The 19,627-nt window shown below is 40.7% G+C and overlaps 1 protein-coding gene across 1 annotated transcript in view; it reads left to right on the forward strand.

Annotated features, from left to right (window-relative positions):
* KIF4A (kinesin family member 4A) overlaps positions 1 to 19,627 on the forward strand; it is a 118,484-nt gene that overhangs the window by 87,820 nt on the left and 11,037 nt on the right. Inside the window, exons 21-28 of the mRNA XM_080795062.1 lie at positions 9,151 to 9,306; positions 9,433 to 9,533; positions 14,443 to 14,572; positions 15,956 to 16,126; positions 16,504 to 16,611; positions 17,629 to 17,706; positions 18,047 to 18,145; positions 18,789 to 18,971. Of these exons, the coding sequence (XP_080651188.1) occupies positions 9,151 to 9,306; positions 9,433 to 9,533; positions 14,443 to 14,572; positions 15,956 to 16,126; positions 16,504 to 16,611; positions 17,629 to 17,706; positions 18,047 to 18,145; positions 18,789 to 18,971 (1,026 nt within the window). The remainder of the gene's footprint in view (positions 1 to 9,150; positions 9,307 to 9,432; positions 9,534 to 14,442; positions 14,573 to 15,955; positions 16,127 to 16,503; positions 16,612 to 17,628; positions 17,707 to 18,046; positions 18,146 to 18,788; positions 18,972 to 19,627) is intronic.

A 19,627-nucleotide genomic window follows, 5' to 3' on the forward strand; every position in this document is an offset into this window, starting at 1 on the left:
CATCCACGTCGATGCAAATGGTGGGTATTCATCCTTTCTGATGGCTGAGTAATATTCCATTGCATATATGAACCACATCTTCCTTATCCCATTCATCTGTTGAAGGGCATCTTGGCTCCTTCCACAATTTGGCTATTATGGACATTGCTGCTATGAACATTGGGGTGCATGTGCCCCTTCTTTTCACTATGTCTGTATCTTTGGAGTAAATACCTAGAAGTGTAATTGCTGGGTTGTAAGGTAGCTCTATTTTTAACGTCTTGAGGAACCTCCATACTGTTTTCCAGAGTGGCTGTACCAGCTTGCATTCCCACCAACAGCATAAGAGGGTTCCCCTTTCTTCACATCCCCGCCAACACTTGTTGTTTCCTGTATTATTAATTTTGGCTATTCTTTTTTTTTTCTAAAGATTTTTATTTATTTATTTGACAGACAGAGATCACAAGTAGGCAAAGAGGCAGGCAGAGAGAGAGATTGGAGGAAGCAGGCTCCCTGCTGAGCAGAGAGCCCGACACGGGGCTCGATCCCAGAACCCTGGGATCATGACCTGAGCCGAAGGCAGAGGCTTTAGCCCACTGAGCCACCCAGGCCCCAATTTTGGCTATTCTAACTGGTGTAAGATGGTATCTCATTGTGGTTTTGATTTGTATTTCCCTGATGGCTAGTGATGTTGAACATTTTTTCATGTGTCTGTTAGCCATTTGTATGTCCTTTGTAGCCATTTGGCTACAAATGTAGCCATTTGTTCATGTCTTCTGCCCATTTATTGACTGGATTATTTGTTTTTTGGGTGTTGAGTTTGAGAAGTTCTTTATAGATCTTGGATACCAGTCCTTTATCCGTAAGGTCATTTGCATATATCTTCTCCCATTCCGCGTGTTGCCTCTTAGTTTTGTTGACTGTTTCCTTTGCGGTGCAAAAGCTTTTTATCTTATACAGTTTTAAGCTTTACATTTAAGTTTATGATTCATTTTGACTTGACACCTTTGTCAAAATCAATTGTCCATAAGTCAATTTCTAGATTCTATCCCATTGATCTATATGTCTGTCTTTATGCTAATAACAACATGTTTAATCACACTAGCTTTATAATAAGTGCTGAAATCAGGTAGTATAAGCCTCCAAAGTTGTTATGCTCTTTCAAAGTTATCTTGGGAAAACTAGGTGCTGTGTGTTTTCATATAAATTTTAGAATCAGCTTGTTGATTTCCATAAAAACTCTACTGGGAGTTTAATTAGGATTACATAGAATCTGTAGGAGAATTTATATCTTAACAATATTGAGTCTTTTGATTCATGAACACAATACACCTCTCCATTTATTTAAATCTTTAATTTCAGTAGTGTCTTAGTTTTCAGTATACTGGTGTTACACATCTTTTGTCAAATATATTCTTAAATATTTCATATTTTTATGATAGTGGAAATTTTTTTAAGTTTTTTTTAATTTATTTGACAGACAGAGATCACAAGTAGGCAGAGAGGCAGGCACAGAGAGAGAGAGAAGGAAGCAGGCTCCCTGCTGAGCAGAGAGCCCAATGCGGGGCTCGATCCCAGGACCTGGGATCATGACCTGAGCCGAAGGCAGAGGCTTTAACCCACTGAGCCACCCAGGCGCCCTGATAGCAGAAATTTTTTTATTTCAATTTCCAATTGTCTGGACATATTCATTGGTTCTTATAGCTTTTTTATTTTTTTATAAAGATTTTATTTATTTGACAGAGAGAGACACAGCAAGAGAGGGAACACAAGCAGGGGGAGTGGGAGTGGGAGAAGCAGGTTTCCCACCAAGCAGGGAGCCTGATGTGGGGCTTAAACTAGGACCCTGGGATCATGACCTGAGCTGAAGGCAGATGCCCAATGGCTGAGCCAGCCAGGCACCCCTTCTTTTTATTTTTTTAAAGATCTTATTTATTTATTTGACAGAGAGAGAGCACAAGGAGGGGGCACGGCAGACAGAGGGAGAGGGAGTGGGAGAAACAAGCTCCCCACTGAGCAAGGAACCCAATAGGGGACCCAGTCCCAGGACCCTGGGATCATGACCTGAGCCGAAGGCAGATAATTAACCAACTGAGCCACCCAGGCTTTATAGCTTTTTTTTTAAAGATATTATTTATTTATTTGAAAGAGGATGAGAGGGGGAGGGTCAGAGGGAGAAGTAGACTCCCCACTGAGCAGGGAGCCTGATGTGGGACTCAATCGGGGGACTCCAGGATCGTGACCTGAGCCGAAGGCAGTCACTTAACCAACTGAGCCACCCAGGCACCGTGTTTTATAGCTCTTTTATAGAGGCTACCTAGATAATCATATCATCTTCAAATAGAGACCATTTTATTTACTTATCAGCTTTGTATGCCTCTTTTTTTAGCTTGATCTTGTCTTATTGCACTTGCTAGAACCACCAGTAAAATATTTAATTGAGTAGGTGAAAAGATACATCCTTGCTTTGTTTCCAATCTTAAGGAGAAAGCATTCAATCCTTCACCATTAAGTATGATACTTGATACAGGTTTTAGTGTATGTCCTTTATCAGTTTGAAGAAGTTCCTGTCTCTCCCTAGTTTGCTGTAAGTTGTTTTTTTTTTTTTTAAGATTTTATTTATTTATTTATTTGACAGAGAGAGAGATCACAAGTAAGCAGAGAGGCAGGTAGAGAGAGAGAGAGAGGAGGAAGCAGGCTCCCCACTGAGCAGAGAACCCGATGTGGGGCTCGATCCCAGGACCCTGAGATCATGACCTGAGCCGAAGGCAGAGGCTTTAACCCACTGAGCCACCCAGGCGCCCCTGCAAGTTTTTATCATGAACGGATGCTGGGGTTTTTTCCAAAGTTTTTTCTGAATCCTATTGAGATGATCTTATGGTTTGTTTTTACTCTGTTAGTATGGCAAATGACAGTGATTTTTTTCAACTTTATTAAGGCATATCTGACATACTGTAAGATTTACCTCTTGTAGTGTACAATTCTGAGAGTTTTGACAACATATACAGTTGTATAACCAGCATCACAAGCAAGGTGTAGGATAGTTTTATTGTCGTCACTAATTCCTCTCTACCTATGGTTAACTCCTCCCACAACCCTAGCCGTTAGCAAACACTCATTTGTATTCTGTCATGATTGTTTTCCCTTTGCATCAGTGTCATATAAATAGAAACATATAAAAAAAAATACAGCATGACTTCTTTCACTTAGCATAATGCTTCAGAGACTCATTTATGTTGTTGCATGGATCAGTAGTTTCTGCCTTTTTTTTTCTGAGTTGTATTCCATTGTATGGATGTCCCAAAGTTTATTCACCAATTAAAGGATATCTTGGAGGTTTTTTCCCAGTTTTTGGTGATTGTGAATAAAGCTGCTATAAAAGATTTCTGTGTAAACATAGGTAGACATTTCACTTGGGTAAATGCCTAGGAGTAGAATTCCTAGGTCATATGGTAAGTTTATGTTTAACTTTATAAAAAACTGCCAATTTGTTTATCCAGTTGTTCATTGCTGGTTTATAGAAATACAATTGATTTTTGTATATTAATTTCTATCTTTTGACTTTATTAGTCTAGCAACTGTTTTGTAGGTTCTTTGGGATTTTCTATAGACAGTCATGCCATCTGTAAATACAAATATATTTCTTCCTTTCTAATCTGTATGTCTTTTATTTCTCTTACTTGTCTATTACATCAGCCTTGGACCGTCAAGATAATGTTGAATAGGAGTGGTGACAGTAGACATCATTCTGTTTTTCGTGATCTTGGGCAAAGGATTCAGTCTTTCACCATGAAGTATGATATTAACTGTAGGGTTTTCATAGATATCCATTATCAGATTGAGGAAGTCCTTTTTTTTAAAGATCTTATTTGAGAGAGCACAATTCAGGGGATGGGGGAGGAGCAGAGTTGCTGAGCAACACAGAGCCCATTGCAGGGCTTGATCCCAGGACCCCAAGACCCAAGCCAAAATCAAGAGTCAGATCTTGACTACTATCAACTATCTGAGCCACCCAGGTGTCCCACAGATTGAGGAAGGTCTTATGTATTCTTAGTTTGTTGTAAGGTTTTATTCTGAGTGTTGTGATACTCAATTATGAAACCAGCCTTACATTCCTTGGATAAACTCCACTTGGTTGTAATATATCATCCTTTTTATGTATTGTCGAATGCAGCAGTATATAAAACTAAAATTTTTCTAAAATAAAAATTTCGTGTAAAATTTTTTCATCTCTGTTCATTTCTGTTGTTTTTTTTATAATGTCTTCATCCGTTTTTGGTATCAAAGTAATGTTGGCCTCTTTGAATGAGTTGGGAAATACTCCTTCTTTTTCAATTGTCTGGAAGAGTTTGTATAGAATTAATATTGTTTCTTCTTTAAAAGTTGGGTAAAATTTTCCAAGTTAAGTCATCTGGGCCTGAAGGGTTTTTTTTTTTTTGTTAGATTTGCTTTGGGGAGTAGGTGGAAATTAACTAAAATTCAGGGATTTTTTTTTTTAATAACTATAGGATTGTTCGGGTTATGTACTTCTTAAGTAAGCTTTGGTAATCTGTGTGTTTCAGTGAGCTTGTCTGCTTCATCTAAGTTGTCAAATAAAGTTATTCATACTATTCCCTTATTATCCTTCTAAAGTCTGTAAAAGCTATGGTAACATCATCTATCTCATTCCTGTTATTGGGTGTTTTGTGCCTTTTTCCTCTTTCATGATCAATTTGGCTAGAGATTTATCAGAGAACCAGCTCATTCTTACTAATGGTTAAAATGGTAAATTTTATGTCATGTATATTTTACCAAAATTTTTAAAATGTTCCCAAAACCCCAACTCATTAGTTTCTAGTATGATCTTTATTATTTCCTTACTTCTGGTTTGGATTTAATTGGCTTATATTTTTTAGTTTCTTAAAGTAGAAGCTGAGGTCATTTATTTCAATGGGTTTTTTGGGGGGTGGGGGGCAGAGGGAGTAGGAGGAAGAGAATCCCAAGCAGGCTCCATGCCCAGCACAGAGCCTGACAAGGGACTCAGTCTCACAACCCTGAGATCATGACCTGAGCTGAAATCAAGAGTTGGATGATTAACCAACTGAGCCACTCAGGTGCCCCTTCTTCTTTCCTACTATAGGCATTCAGTGCTATAAATTTCCCCTTAAGTAATCCTTCAATGACATCCCACAAATTTTGATACTTATGTTTTCATTTTCATTCAATTCAAAATGTATTCTAATTTCCCTGTTGATTTCTTCTTTGACCCATGGGTTATTTACAAGTGGGTTATTTAGTTTCCAAATATTGGAGTATTTTTCTAGATATCTTTGTGTTATGATTTCTAACTTAATTTCATTGTGGTTAGAGAACATTGTGTGACTTGAATCCTTTCAAATTTAATGAGGCTTATTATGGCTTAGAATATGGTCAGTCTTGGCAAATATTCTATGTGTACTTGAGAAGAATATGTATTCTGCTCTTGTTGGAGAAAGTGTTCTATAAATGTCAGTCTTTTCTATTTGATTGTGCTGTTCATTTCTACTGTATCCTTGCTGATTCTCTGCCTACTTATTCTGTCATTTATTGAGAGATGGGTATTCAAATCTCCAACTGGAATTATGGATTTGTCTTTTTCTCCTTGTGGTTCTATTTTTGCTTCATGTATTTTGAAGCTCTGTTATTAGTGATATAAATAATTAGGATTAATTGATCTTTTCATTATCACGAAATGAACTTTTTTATTCCTGGTAGTATTCTTTGTCCTGAAATCTACTTTTTCTGCTAATAATATAGTCCCTCCAGCTTTTTTTTTAACTAATGCTAGAATATATATATATATATATATATATATATATATATATATATATACACACACACACACATATATATATATATATACATACATACCTCTCCTGCTCCCCCTGCTTGTGAGAGAGAGGGAGAAGCAGAATCCCCACTGAGCAGAGAACCCAAGGCGTGGCTCAATCCCAGGACCCTGAGTTCATGACCTGAGCCGAAAGCAGACACAACCCAACTGACCCACCCAGGTGCCCAAAAAGATTATTTATCTATTTGAGAGATAGGGAGTCTGCACATGAGAGAGAGGGAGAGAGAGTGCATGCTTATGAGGGGAGGGGCAGAGGAGAGGGAGAAGCAGAATCCCCACTGAGCAGGGTGTCCAATCTTGGGCTTCATCCCAGTACCCTGGGATCATGACCTGAGCTGAAGGCAGACACTTAACCAACTGAGCCACGCAGGAGCCCCTAGAATGGTATGTATTTCTTAATCCCTTTGGTTTTAAGCTATTTGTGCCTTTGTTTTTAAAGTGTATTTCCGGGGTATCTGCTGGCTCAGTCAACAGAACATGCAACTTTTTTTTTTTCTTTTTAAAGATTCTCGTTTATCTATTTATTTGAGAGAGAGCACAAGTGGGAAGGAGGGGGAGAGGGAGAAAGAGATTCCCCACTGAGCAGAGAGCCCTATCCAGGGCTCAGTTCCAGGACCCCGAGATCATGACCCCTGAGCCAAAGGCAGATACTCAGCCGACTGAGCCACCCAGGTGCCCTGAAGAGCATGCAACTCTTAATCTCAGGGTCATGAGTTTGAGCCCCACATTGAGTGTAGAGATTATTTAATTTACATAAATGAACTTTAAAAAAATAAAGTTTGTTTCTTGTAGGCAGTATATAGTTGGGTCTAAATTTTATAATCTAATCTGATAATCTGCATTTTAATTGGAGTGTTTAGATCATTTGCTTTTAATATAATTATTGATATGGGTAGGCTTGTCTCTATTATCTTGCTATTTTCTATTTGTCCCATCTGTTCATCATTCCCTTTATTTTGTTTGTTTTCTGGCTTCTTTTGGATCAACTGAGTATTTTTATGATTTCATATTATCTCCTTTGTTGGCTCATGTATGGTTTTGATGCTTAAATTAGAAATATAAACATTAAGGATTAAGTTCCTTTGAATACTTGACTCCTTTACCGTTATGAAATAATCTTTTTTATCCTCAGTAATATTCTTTGATTTGAATTTTACATTATCTGACATTAATATATCCACTCACTCCACCCTTCTTTTGATTACTTTTAAGCATGGTATGCCTCCATCAAAAGTGAAAATGTTCTCAGAGATGGTTACTTTTATAAACTAAATTTAGTTAGTTTTGTTTGCTTAAAAAATTTCATTCGTCGACTTTAAAGATTAAGAATGCATATCTAATTATGTCTCCTAAGGCAAGAGAAACAAAAGCATAAACTGGTAGGTAGTACATCAAAATAAAAAGCTTTAGCACAGTGAAGGAAACCATCAACAAAGCAAGAAGGCAACCTACTGAATGGGAGAAGATATTTGCAAATTATATATCCAGTGAAGGGTTACTATCCAAGATATATAAAGAACTTGCACAACTCAACAACAGAAAAGCAATCAAATTTAAAAATGGGCAGAGGACCTAAACAGACATTTTCCCAAAGAAGACATACAAATGGCCAACAGACACATGAAAAAATGCTTAACATCACTACTCACCAGGGAAATGCAGATCAAACCACAATGAGATATCACCTTATACCTGTCAAAATGGCTAAAATCAGAAAGACAAAAATAACAAGTGTGGGCAAGGATGTGAAGAAAAAGGAACCCTCATGTCTTGTTGGTAGGAATGTAAATTGGTATACCCACTGTGGAAAACAGTATGGGGGCTCCTCAAAAAAATAAAACTAGAAATACCATATGATCCAGTAATTCTGCTACTGGGTATTTATCCAAAGAAAACAAAAACACTAATTTGAAGATATTTGCACCCCATGTGTATTGCAGCATTATTTACAGTAGCCAAGATAAGGAAGCAACCTAAGTGTCCATGGATAGATGAATGATAAAGATGTGATACACACACACACACACACACACCCCACAGTGGAATGTTACACAACCATAAAAAAAGGATGAGATCTTGCCATCTGTGACAACATGGATGGACCTAATACCTCTAGGGTATTATGCTAAGTGAAATAAATCAGTCTGAGAATGCCAAATAGTATATGATTTCACTCATACGTGGAATCTAAAAAACAAATGAATGAACAAACAAAAAGCAGTCAGACCTATAAATACAGAGAACAAACCAATGGTTGCCAGAGGGAAAGGAGGAGTAGAGGCATAGGCAAAATGGGTGGAGGGGAGTGGGAGGTATAGGCTTCCAGCTATGGAATGAAGTCAGAGGAATAAAAAGAATAGCATCAATATAGTCAATGATACTGTAATAGTGTTGTATGGTGACGGATGGTAGCTACACTTGTGAACAAAGCATAACATACAGAGATGTTGAATCACTATGTTGTACCCAGGACACTTGTGTAACATTATGTGTCAACTATACTCAAGCAAAAAAATTTTAAAAAGAATGGGTATCTGTGTAGTAAATAGAACAGATAATCAAAATGTATTTCAGGGGCACCTAGGTGGCTCAGTGGGTTGAGCCTCCGCCTTCGGCTCGGGTCGTGATCTCAGGGTCCTGGGATCAAGCCCCACATTGGGCTCTGCTCAGCAGGGAGCCTGCTTCCCCTCTCTCTGCCTGTATCTCTGCCTGCTTGTGATCTCTCTCTCTGTCAAATAAATAAATAAAATCTTAAAAAAATATTAAAAAATGTATTTCAATTCCTTATCATGACTAGTTAAGGACAAGTAAAGGAGAAAATGAAGAAGGCAAAGATGGTCTTTAGAAATGCTAGGATATGTAGAGAAAGATTTTCTGCAGAAAGCCTCTTTCTTATGACCTTTTGGGATATTGCTGTTAAAAGCTCTTGGAGAGGGGCTCCTGGGTGGCGCTCAGTGGGTTAAAGCTGCTGCCTTCGGCTCAGGTCATGATCCCAGCATCCTGGGATCGAGCCCCGCATCGGGCTCTCTGCTCACCAGGGAGCCTGCTTCCTCCCTTCTCTCTCTGCCCGCCTCTCTGCCTACTTGTGATCTGTTTGTCAAAATAAATAAATAAAATCTTTAAAAAAAAAAAAAAAAGCTCTTGGAGAGCTATTACAATTTTGGGTGAGTGTAGGCATGAATGGAAATCTCACTTCTACTTATGTGGGCTCTGTTCTGAGTGAAATTAAGTCTGGAGCTGAATCTAGCCCATGGGCCAGAGATCCCTTATCCCTAGCCCAACATCACCAATCTCTCTTCTAGAACTGGCTTGCAAATGAAATTGAGGTTATGGTCAGTACTGAGGAAGCCAAACGCCATCTGAATGACCTTCTTGAAGATAGAAAGATCCTGGCTCAGGATGTGGCTCAACTCAAAGAAAAAAAGGAATCTGGGGAGAATCCACCTCCTAAACTCCGGGTGAGTGCCCTTCTGTAAGGAGACACATTACCAATAACCAGACTCGGCCCTCCCCAGGAACCCTCGCAACTTTGGAAGATTACTTTCCTTTTAGCACCTCACCCTCATTCCCACTATTCTTTACAGAGGCGCACATTCTCACTTGCTGAACTACGTGGTCAAGTTTCTGAGTCAGGGGATTCCATTACAAAGCAGATAGAAAGCCTGGAAACTGAAATGGAGCTCAGGTAATGTGACTATCTCTAAAGCATTGTAATTTGTAAAAATTTAGGCCTGGAATCAAAATAGAACCTATCAATCCAGTGATTCAAATGCTTGTTTTTCAAAGGCTTTGTGATGATAGGGAAGTGAGAAAACATAGCAATTTTTTTGAACCATACAGTTCTCTAGACATGTTATATACATTTTCTAATTCAACTCCTCCCTGTGAAGTATTATTATACCTTATAAGGTAAGTATCATTCTTTTTTTTAAGATTTTATTTCTTTATTTGAGAGAGGGAGTGAGAGTGAGAGAGCACATGAGTTGGGGGTGGAGGGGAGAGGGAAAAACAGGCTCCCCACTTAATGGAGACTGGTGCGGGACTCGATCCCAGGACCCAGAGATCATGACCTGAGCCGAAGGCAGATGCTCAACTGACTGAGCCACCCAGGCATCCCCTAAGTATCATTCTTCTGACTTCAAAGTTCTAAACAGAAGTTCAGAAATCTTTTTTTTTTTCTAAATTTTTCTTAATTTTTATTTTTTGAGAGAGAAAGCATGCAGGGGAGTGGGGCAGTGGGAGACGGAGAGAGAGAATCCCAAGCAGACTCCCTGCTGAGCATAGCTCAATGCAGGGCTCAATCCCACAACCCCGAGATCATGACCTGAGCCAAAATCAAGGATTCCCAACTGACTGAGCCACCCAGGCACCCTAGAAGTTCAGAAATCTTAAGAAACGTGCTCAAGGTTATACAGAGCTGGGATTCAAAACCTGGTCTTTCTAATTCCAAAACCCATGCTTTTTGTGTTGCACCACATGTTAGTATCTCTGAAATGTAGAACTGGCTAAAAACAAAACTTTAGAGAAAATCAAGAACTGATGCCAGAAGAGCACCAGTCAGAAGGAAGCGAACTTTAGGGTTCATCAGCAAAGCAGATATAATAAGTGGAAGTAACGGTGTCCATGAGCATTAGATTAGTAAGGAAAGCACATAACCTAGTACTTGACATATCAAAAGTGCTCAGTGAACATTCTCCCTTTCTCTTTTTCTGGCTCTAAGACCAGAAATTATGGTGCTCTCATCACTATTACTGTCTTTTAAGTATCTAGGACATCTAGAAGGAATCGAACTTTCACAGAGGTTTTCTAGTGTTTAAGGATAATAGAACTGTATCACCCAGGAGACCTTAAAGATCATTTCAATTCATTTCTAGCAACACGTACTAGCTGTTTATCTTTGGCTACGTCTGTAAAGTTTCTGCTTTGTGCTGCACTGGATGCGTGCAGTTGGGATACAGAGAAAGTAGATGGCATCACCCCGGCTCTCAAGCGGAAATGATATAATGACACAGTGGCGTGTTGGAATCATTTGTTAAAATTGCAGGAATGTTGTAAACCCTTGAGAGCTTAGCACATTGATACCAGAGAAACTAGCAAAAGCTAAAAATCGGGTCTGGTTTTTTTAACTGCTGGTTGTGAAACTTTCACCTGCACACCACTGGGCGTAATTAAATGATTAAATGTTAGGCAGGTGCCAAGTAGAGAGCAATTAAACAGAGGTGAGTTTAGTCAAGGCTGATGAGACATAAACTAAATTTTAAAAAAATACCTAAGGGACATGAATTATCAGAGGAGACAGGAAAGGCCATGACAGACGACAGTCCTGAAGTATGCTAGCCCACCTCTTCCAAGAAGCCTTCCCTGACACTTCATCCCCCACTAATCCTCCTCTCTAAACCACTTCAGAACTTAACAGTAGCCAATCATATGTGTGGTACAGTGGGTGTATGTTCTCTTTATATTTATTAATTTTTTACATTTATTAGTCTTGTCAATATAAGCTTATTGAAGGAAAGGACTATATATTAGACCAGAGTTCTCGAGGCATGGTTTGCAACCCTTGGGGGTCTCTGAGCAATCAAAACAATTTTCATAATAATATTAAGATGTCATTTGCCATTTTTACTCCATTGACACTTACCACAATGGTGCAAAGCAACAGTGCTCATACCGTAGCTTGAATGAAGGCAGTGGGCATCAGTCTGAACTAGGGGTCACTGTATACTTCACCACCACACGCTCTGAGTTGGTTTTTTAAAATCAGTTTTACTTAAGAATGGCTTTGATAGGGGCGCTCGGCTGGCTCAGTTGGTAGAACATGCAAGTCTTGATTTCAGGGTCTTGAGTTCAAGCCCCACACTGGGCATAGCACCTACTTTAAAAAAATAAAAAAAAGAATAGCTTTGATAAAGCAGTACAAATTGTTAATTTTATTAAATTTCAAACCTTGAGTTCAAATCTATTTAGTATTCTGTGTGATGGAAAAGGAAGAACACGCAGACCACTTGTGCTGTTTTGCACAAGTCTCAGACTTGTGTAGAGGAAAAGCACTTGTGCGATTGTTGGAGGTGTGAGCTCAATAGGCCTCTTTTCCCCATGGAACATCCGTTGTATTCGAAAGAAGCACTGATGAACTATGGGTATTCAGGCTTGAGTACTTGGCAGGCATTTTCTCAAAAGTGAACAGAGTGAGCTTGTCACTTCAAGAAAAACAACTGGCAGTGTTTGTCACCGAAGATAGAATTGAGCTTTCAAGCAAAACTTAGAATTCTGGAGTTAAGTTAAAATAAGATAAAAGTTAACTTTTATCTGCCCCCAAGAGCTTGACAGTTTTTCTTAACTTTCCCAAGGAGACCAGTGGTGATTACTAAGAGTTGTTTATTATTTTTTTTACATTATATAATGAAACGTGTTAACATCTGGACACTTTGCAACATTCAGCATTGTCCAGATGATATGTTACAGAATCATGTGTGGGTAAATCCATTCAGATTGCAAGATAGACCAATGGATTTTAATATAAGAAAGTAAGATGGGGTGCTGGGGTGGCTCAGTGGGTTAAGCCTCTGCCTTCGGCTCAGGTCATGATCTCAGGGTCCTGGGATCGAGCCCCACATCAGGCTCTCTGCTCGGCAGGGAGCCTGCTTCCCCAACCCCCTCTGCCTGCCTCTCTGCCTACTTGTGATCTGTCAAATAGATAAATAAATCTTTAAAAAAAAAAGAAAGTAAGAAAAGTTTACTTAGCAGTGGTTTCAGAGTCCACACTTCAGCTAACTTTTTTTAAAGATTTTACTTATTTACTTGACAGACAGAGATCACAAGTAGACAGAGAGGCAGGCAGAGAGAGAGGAGGGGAAGCAGGCTCCCCGAGGAGCAGAGAGCCTGACGCAGGGCTCGATCCCAGGACCCTAGGATTATGACCTGAGCCGAAGGCAGAGGCTTTAACCCACTGAGCCACCCAGGTGCCCCACATTTCAGCTAATTTTTAAGGAACTACCACTCGTTGGGTTTTAGTGTGGTCTCAAAGAAGAATATCCACAGTTATCTGAATAGGCTATTAAAATGCTCCTCCTTCAAAAATTAAATTAAATTAAATTAAAAAATGCTCCTCCTTGCTCCAAGTACATATCCATATCACAAAAGACTGATTGCAGAGGGAGGTGTGAGAATCCAGTTGTCTTCAACTAAATCAGATACTACAGAGATTTGTACAAATGTAAGAGTCCCACTCTTCTCGCTAAATGATTTTGTTGTTTTAGAAAAGGTATTTTTCATAAACTACATTGTAATGGATTATTGTTATTTTAAGGGAATTAGTGAATGTTTCATTTTTTCTCAGTTTTACTTTTAGTATTGTAAATATCTTTAGGTACAATGTATATGAACACAGTTTCTCAGAGGTCCTCAATAATTTTTAAGAGTGTAGAGGGGACCTAAGACTCTAAGATTTGAGAACTGCTGTCTTAGATTATTTTGGTCCCCTTCTTCTTTTTTTTTAAAGATTTTATTTTATGTATTTGACAGATAGAGATCAGAAGCGGGCAGAGAGGGAGGAGGGGAAGCATGCTCCTTGCTGAGCAGAGAGCCCTGTGTGGGGCTCAATCCCAGGACCCTGAGACCATGACCTGGGCTGAAGGCAGAAGCTTTAACCCACTGAGCCACCCAGGCACCCCAATCTTCTTTTATAGTACTTTATGTAGCAGTCCATTTCTCATGTGCTGCTATACTACCTCTCACTGCACACATTGCAAATTTGCGAAGGAAGCTGTTAATGAAACTGAAACACCGTGTAAACCCTGGTCTCAGGTCAGACTTGATCAGAAAGCATGTGTAAGCTATAAGCAGGGTCAGGGTATCTCATCTTCTTAGAAACGTCTCTGTCCTGTGGCAGGCAATTCAAGATAACCTCTCACAGCCCGAGCCATCGGTCCCAATTTGGTATTTGGTTCCAGCAAAGAACATCTACCTGTTTGTCCTTTCTTAATTTTTTTTTTAAGATTTCAGTTTATTCATTTGAGAGAGAGAGAGAGAGAAAAAGCACAAGCAGCAGGGAGGGACAGAGGGAGAGGCAGATTCCCCACAGAGCAGGGAGCCCAACACGGGGCTCAATCCCAAGACCCCGAGATCATGACCTGAGCTGAAGGCAGCCGCTTAACTGACTGAGCCACCCAGGCACCCTACTGCTTGTACATTTGAGAAGTTTTTTTCCTTCAGGTCTCCAACCTGACTCTTCTCCTTGCACAATTAAACCACTATATCATACTCTGAACTTACATGGCCTCAAGACAAAGTCACATTGCAGTCAGCACACTGCAACAGAAACCCTACTAAAACAAATCTTTCCAAGTCCCACTATATGACCCATTTATTTTAACCAGTACTTAATAAAATAAAACCACTTGGATAGTCTCTCAGATTCCTTTTGCATCAGGATTTGAGATACTGTATAAAACCCTAACCAGATGACTCAGCCGTTATTTAAATGCTGTTTCACCAATACCTCCATCCATAAACCTATTGGAAGAGCCCCACAGAGCTCTCCTCCTTGGTGCTGAGGATGCTAGCAACAAGTCTCACTGTGACTTTCCTTGAAGGAGTGCTCAGATTGCTGACCTACAGCAGAAGCTGCTGGATGCAGAAAGTGAAGACAGGCCAAAACACCGCTGGGAGAATATTGCTACCATCCTGGAAGCCAAGTGTGCCCTGAAGTATTTAATTGGAGAGGTAAGCATCACTTTTCCTACCAGCAATTAGGGGTCTGGCTGGGTAGGTTGCAATGTTAGCCAGGAATATCATCGTAATGTCATTGCCACTTTCATGGTAGAAGCTGCAGTGACATTAGTATTAGAGAAATAGTCTTATGGGTAAAGGCTGGTGTGAGCAAGTACAGGCCAGTCACAAAGAAAAATATATGACTTGCAAGTTGATACTTGTTATGCCTAACATACAGCAAGTGCTCGCTAAATGTCTGCTATTAGTACTGGGAAAATAATCAGGAAGCCAGAGTAGGCCACTGGTTAAACGTAAACTATTATACTGTACTACTTTTAAAACACCTATGAAACATGTATTTGAAATTTTAAGGCACAATCTAGAAAAGAGGAAACCTAATCGTCTTTTGACCTACACTCATCTTTAAGGAAAGTGCATCCTCACTGAGTTTAAAATAATAAATCATCTTACATGGTCACAAGAGGAACTGAAGTTGATGGCCTCTGGTGACTGAGGCATTGTCCCTTCAAGACAAGCATACAAACTCTCAACTCTGAAGTTTTGAGCGGTGTTATCCTTTATACATTTTTGGATCGGGTTAGCAGATTCGTCCTACCGAATAGGAAATCCTGATTAGTCTCGTGAACACTGGTATTCATGTTCCGCATGCAGGCTAGTAGAGACTATAAAACCAGGCCAGCAGAGGATATCAATCTAGCCCGAAGAGCCAGATCTATAGCCCCAGCTAACGTGTCTGCTAGTTCCAACACGCGAACACAGATGTTCTGACATGGGGCATAATTGGTCATAAGGGTGTGTCCTATGGATTCCTCTTCAGAAGTCTTAAAATACCAGAATTTGGACTTGTCAGCTACTGTTTGTGTCCGGTTCAGTCCTGCCTGTAGACAGAGCAAGAGATCGAATGGCCTCAGTCATGGCTCCTAGCTCGAAGAGATCGATCTCAACAGAAATATGGACTCTTCTTGGCCTGGGTGGTGTTGTTCCTATTCACTGGTAGAATCCATAGAAAATTTCCATCCATAGAAAAAGAAGAATGGACTCTGGACCTGGAAGAACTTTTATCAGTCCGTTTCAGGAAAGCTGACATTTTCCTGCCTAATGAATGGGGAAAGGTGGCCATTCTCCAACTAAACTGATCTTCTTTTAAACATTATTTTTTTAAGATTTTATTTATTTATTTGACAGACAGAGATCACAAGTAGGCAGACAGGCAGGCAGAGAGAGAGAGGGGGAAGCAGGCTCCCCGCTGAGCAGAGAGCCTGATGCAGGGCTCAATCCCAGGACCCTGGGATCATGACCTGAGCCGAAGGCAGAGGCTTTAACTCACTGAGCCACCCGGGCACCCCTAAACTGATCTTCTTTTATCCCTTCCAGCTGGTCTCCTCCAAAATACAGGTCAGCAAGCTTGAAAGTAGCCTGAAACAGAACAAGGCCAGCTGTGCTGACATGCAGAAGATGCTGTTTGAGGAAAGAAATCATTTTTCTGAAATCGAGACAGAGTTACAGGCAGAGCTGGTCAAGGTAGAACAGCAACACCAAGAGAAGGTAAGCTCTGGCAAGCCCAGAAGCTATACTGAGAAACAAAGGGTCATGGCTTTTTGTTGTTAGTTTTGAAAAGAGAGGGAGGGTGGATATGAAGTTTCCTTCAGCAGCCCATGTGTCGTCTTCTCCAAAATTTGCAAGTGAGGAACCCGAAAGAGAGAAATGACTTATTGAAATTGACACACACGGTGGCTCTTAGCCTCCAACTTTGAAATCAAGATGAACCTCGTGGCTGTGCTTACGACTTTAAGCCATGAGAAGGAACAATGATAGTTACCTCTAAGCCAGAGGACTCATCTGGGTAAATGCTTGGACTAAGCCAAAATTCCTTTGTCCTCTCATTCCTTTGGTTCCATTGGGTCATGTCTTTCTTTCTCTAGGTGCTGTACCTTCTCAGCCAGCTGCAGCAAAGCCAAATGGCCGAGAAGCAGCTGGAGGAGTCAGTGAGTGAAAAGGAGCAACAGCTGCTGAGCACACTGAAGTGTCAGGTATAATAATGGGGTGAGGGTCTCCAGAGGTGGGATCCACAGGCTTGACTGCAAAGCCCATCTAATTTACACCATTGTACTTGCAGTGGAGAGTACAATGTACTGAAAAACACATTTATAATAGTAACCGCTGTGACCTTTGGGCCCTATCTGATCGATGTAGAGGTATTTAGAATGTACCATACATAGAATAACCTCCTTTTTGGTACGGAAATGTCATTATGTACTCCATGCCAGACTTTGAGGCCTCTTGGTTCCTTGCCTCAGCCTTGAGCTCCAAAAGGTTGAGAAAGTTCAGTTATCCCATAGAATCCTAGGGGCATTCAGCTTTCTCTTTCTGGGCCTGTTCTGAGCTGAGACCTGACATGTTTTTAAAGTGCCTGGGGTCTGAATATCTCCCAGAGCCTGGGAACACCACACCCCTTAGCAGCGTGTTGGAACACTATTTTGTCCAACTTAGAATCCTTTTTTTCTGAAGCACCAGTCTCTAGGGTTTCCTTGGCACCTCCCATCAAAGACCTAACCAAACTAGTTAAAGTTGTATGCACAAATTGTGAATCTGGTTGTCTTAAGTGCCAGGAAGTTTAATCGGGGTTATTAGAGTAGCAAATAAACTGCCTAGTCTGTGTTTAGAAAAGTAAACAAAAGCATCTGTAGACACGAAAGAAACAAAGCTAACTGTCCACGTGGGTCTCTTAATCAGCATCCTGATGTAAATGAATAAGGGACGTAAGTCTCAAGAATAGAAGAGAATAAGGAGAGCATTTAGGGCAGAGCACATGGTTCCTGGGAGCACGGTCAGGACTGCTTGGGAGCGTTGGAATAGAAGTGGCATTCAGGACACCGAGGCACTGGTGGGAATGAGGCATTTTTCTGGGTGCCCAGTCCTGCTGCTGTGCAAAAACCATCTGCTGCCAGCAACTTGGCAGCAGTGTGTTTTCATCGATGTGAGTTGTTTGGTAACCCACATGAAGTGCCGAAAATAACCCCACCTATCACTACACTATCTGGAAATAGGATGAAGAGCTTGAGAAGATGCGAGAAGTGTGTGAGCAAAATCAGCAGCTTCTCCGAGAGAATGAAGTCATCAAGCAGGTAATACTGCCTCCCACCCACTTTTAATAAGCCCTGGGAGTCCTGTTGCAATTGAGGTCAGCTCTTGGGAGCAGCCCCGAGTGTGATGAGCTGGCTCCATTTTGGAGGTCCCTATCGGCTTTCGGGATGATAGGGTCACGTGCGTTTCAAAACGGTAGAAACACACGTTTTTTAATCTGCTCTTCTCGGAATCTAATCCTGATCTCCTAAAGTGAGAGTCCTTCAACCTGCCTTACTTTACTACAGTTTCAATTTGGCTAGCTTAGGAATCTTTATGTTTCAGCCATTAACACTCCCAGAAGCCACTGTGCTCTATACACTGTATTTTCTTTCCAAACAGAAACTGACCCTCCTCCAAGTAGCCAGCAGACAGAAACCTCATCTTCCTAAGGATCCCCTTCTATCTCCAGACTCTTCTTTTGAATATATCCCACCTAAGGTAAACTGCTCGGTGCTGCTAATACCTTCATGTGGCCATGATTGGGGGTGAGTGTGCTAAATGCATCTTTTAGAAGAGGTTGAGGGTTAAAAATCCCAAATCCCGGGGCACCTGGCTGGCTCAGTCGATAGAGGATGCGACTCTTGATCTCAGGGTTGTGAGTTCGAGCCCCACATTGAGTGTAGAGCTTGCTTAAAAATAATTTTTTAAAAAATTCCCTAATTCCAGCATCTCCATTTGCCTTAGAGTCCCAAATAAGACTGCAGTGCCGTCTTGAGTAAAATAGGCATTCTCCCTCCCCAGAAGGCTGACTTTTGGCCATGTAGAGGCATTATGTAACAACTGAGGAGGAGCAGGAGAAAAGAGCAGTGTTTAGCTGTCCATCCAAAGATACTTATCAGATCATGAGTCCCTTTCCTCCCTCAGATTGCTCAGCCTCTACCCTTTCAGTTGCCATCCCTTCAAAGACTCTGCAAGGCCAGAGGCTACAGCCAAATTAATTCTGGCTTGGAAAGCCAAGAGGCTATATTTGAGAGAATCTGTAAACTCGACTCTGAGAATATAGCTGGCAACAGCTACTGGGAAGATTTGATCTATGTGTGTTTTTACAATTTTATTAATTATTCCAAACCTTTTTTCTTAGCCGAAACCTTCCCGTTTTAAAGAGAAGTTCCTGGAGCACAGCATGGACATCGAGGATCTAAAATATTCAGAGCATTCTGTGAATGAGCCTGAGGACAGTGCTGGTGATGACGATGATGATGGGGATGATGAGGAATGGAAGCCAACAAAATTGGTTAAGGTGTCCAAGAAGAACATCCAAGGGGTAGGAGGCAGCTGTCATCTCTGTCAGGGGTTCTAGTCCTTGGTCTTCACTGCTAGTGGGAAATTTGCCAGCCCCGTGCCCTGCACCTGAGCCCCTGGGTCCTGTTCAAAGGCATTGACTCCACTGAGGAGTCCTTGTTGGGCCAGCTCTATATGGAACCTGGAGCTAGCGGAGAAGCCTGCTTGAGTACACAAGATGGCTCTCTTCGTGTTTTTAGGTTCTTACTAGGTCCAAACGGGTCGTAGTATTCTGTACCAATTCATTGAGGCTGGTTCCAAAGTGTTCGTAATAATCCTTCATGTTTTTATAGCACTTTACAGTTTATCAACCATTCTTGTATAGGTTATCTCCCTTTTTTATCACAAAAAAAAATCCAGTGAGGTATTTATTGTTTGCATTTTACAAATGGATTTGAGACCCAAATGGAGGGAGGGGGGAATGACCTCGCTCAAGGTCATAAAACCAAGGACAGTCAGGACTCGAAACCAAATATTCTGACTCTAAGTCCAGTTTGTTTCTACCATATCATGGTCATATCAGTAAAAATTGTGGACCAGAAGCTAAGTGGGAACTTTATCTTCCTTGCCTCATAGAGTAATTTTGCTCCCTAGGCTAAGGGGCAATAGGAATTACAGAAAGGGCTAATAATAAGATCA

This window comes from Martes martes (assembly GCF_963455335.1).
Source record: "Martes martes genome assembly, chromosome: X".
NCBI lineage: Eukaryota > Metazoa > Chordata > Mammalia > Carnivora > Mustelidae > Martes > Martes martes.